General features: G+C 43.1%; 1 protein-coding gene across 1 annotated transcript in view; it reads right to left on the reverse strand.

The window, feature by feature from the left end:
• DEPDC5 (DEP domain containing 5, GATOR1 subcomplex subunit) overlaps window positions 1-2102 on the reverse strand; it is a 171605-nt gene that overhangs the window by 160053 nt on the left and 9450 nt on the right. Inside the window, exon 5 of the mRNA XM_017499506.2 lies at window positions 567-652. Within this exon, the coding sequence (XP_017354995.2) occupies window positions 567-652 (86 nt within the window). The remainder of the gene's footprint in view (window positions 1-566; window positions 653-2102) is intronic.

A 2102-nucleotide genomic window follows, 5' to 3' on the forward strand; every position in this document is an offset into this window, starting at 1 on the left:
GAAACTCCATCTCAAAAAAAAAAAAAAAAAAAAAGAAAAGTTTTAGTAGGCAGGGTGCAGTGGCTCCTGCCTACAATCCCAGCACTTTGGGAGGCCAAGGAGGAGGCAGAATCACCTGGGGTCAGGAATTCAAGACCAGCCTGGCCAACATGGTGAAACTCCGTCTCTACAAAAGTACAAAAATGAGCCGTGTGTGGTGGTGTACACCTGTAATCCCAACTACTCAGGAGGCTGAGGCAGCATAATCACTTGAACCCCGGAAAGGGAGGTGGCAGTGAGCTGAGAATGCACCACTGAACTCTGGCCTGGGCAACAGAGTGAGACTCCATCTCACAACAAAAAGAATAGTTCTAGTAAAGACAAGGTCTAGCTATGCTTCTCAGGATGGTCTTGAACTCCTGGCCTCAAGTGATCCTCCTGTCTCAGCCTCCCAACATACTGGCAGGCCACACAATTTAACAGTCTAACACTACACTTAAGTAACCCATTATTTCCTTAGTAGTCTAACCTTCAGGAAGGGTGCTAATCATTCCAAAAAGATATTCAAGTCCAAAACAAAGAAATACCTTCGGGTCTACAACATTAACATAGACATCTTGATAAGGTCTTAGCCGGAACACTTGAGTCACAGTCTGGTCCACACTGATAGTTTCTGAAACAGAAATAATATCTGGCTCAGATAACACATTCTGAAAATGCAGGTCAATATATTCTAATCTATAAATATTCGGACAGTAAGCAACACAATTGATCAACTGACATGGGCAACATAGGCTCTTCCTTTCAGGAGCTTAGAATTTAAACAATTCTCTGCTTTTAAGGTGAAATAAGACCAGAGGCTAAGCAATCAACAAAAAGGGATAGAAAAAGGGAGGAGGCCGGGCGCGGTGGCTCACGCCTGTAATCCCAGCACTTTGGGAGGCCGAGGCAGGTGGATCAAAATGTCAAGAGATCGAGACCATCCCGGTCAACACGGTGAAACCCTGTCTCTATTAAAAATACAAAACATTAGCTGGGCATGGTGGCGCGTGCCTGTAATCCCAGCTACTCAGGAGGATGAGGCAGGAGAATTGCCTGAACCCAGGAGGTGGAGGTTGCAGTGAGCCGAGATCGCACCATTGCACTCCAGCCTGGGTAACAAGAGTGAAACTCCGTCTCAAAAAAAAAAAAAAAAAAAAACCTGTCCATGAAGAGGAGATATGAGGAGCAAATGGGATCAAGTGAAAACCTGAAAACTAAGGCTCTATTCAAATGTAAAATACAGTATAATTTCCTGTCTAAACCAAAAATGCTTAGTAAAAATCTGTAACAGTAAACAAAAGATTTTAAAAAATGAAAAGAGAATGGAAGAACACACAAGATATTTACAATAATTGTCTGTAGATGCTGAAATCAGAAATGATTTTATATTCTTCTCCTATAAAAAACAGGGATTATTCACATAATGGAAAAAGTAACAGACTTTCAAAAAAATCACATCTTACCAAACTTTTCTTTAGTCGCCACATATCCCCACGGCCAATATACTGATCCTTAAAAGTTAACTCCACTAGGTCAAGGGTCACATCCTAAAAGGAATAATCAAATAATATATCTGGCATCACTTTGCCACACTTTATAGTCGTAAGATAATACCCACTTATCACGGAAAAAAACTTTATGGAAAAAAAAAAAACCTACTAAAAGGTCAGTAGCAGAACTCTGACTCGTCTCAAACCCCTGACCTCAAGTGATCCACCCACCTTGGCCTCCTAAAGTGCTGGGATTACAGGCATGAGCTACCACCTACCACCTACATATTTATTTTTATAAGACAAGGTCTGATGCTGTTGCCCAGGATGACGTGCAGTAGTGCAACCATAGCTCACTATAGCCTCAACCTCCTGGGCTCAGGTAATCCTCCAGCCTCAGCCTCCAGAGTAGTTGGGACTACAGGCACATGCTAACACTCCCAGCTAATCTTTTCGAAAAGTTTTAGTAGGCCGGGCACGGTGGCTCAAGCCTATAATCCCAGCACTTTGGGAGGCCGAGGCGGGTGGATCACGAGGTCAGGAGATCGAGACCACCCTGGTCAACATGGTGAAACCCCGTCTCTACTAAAA

The sequence above is a fragment of the Cebus imitator genome, unplaced genomic scaffold (genome assembly GCF_001604975.1).
Source record: "Cebus imitator isolate Cc_AM_T3 unplaced genomic scaffold, Cebus_imitator-1.0 Scaffold258, whole genome shotgun sequence".
NCBI classification, from domain to species: domain Eukaryota; kingdom Metazoa; phylum Chordata; class Mammalia; order Primates; family Cebidae; genus Cebus; species Cebus imitator.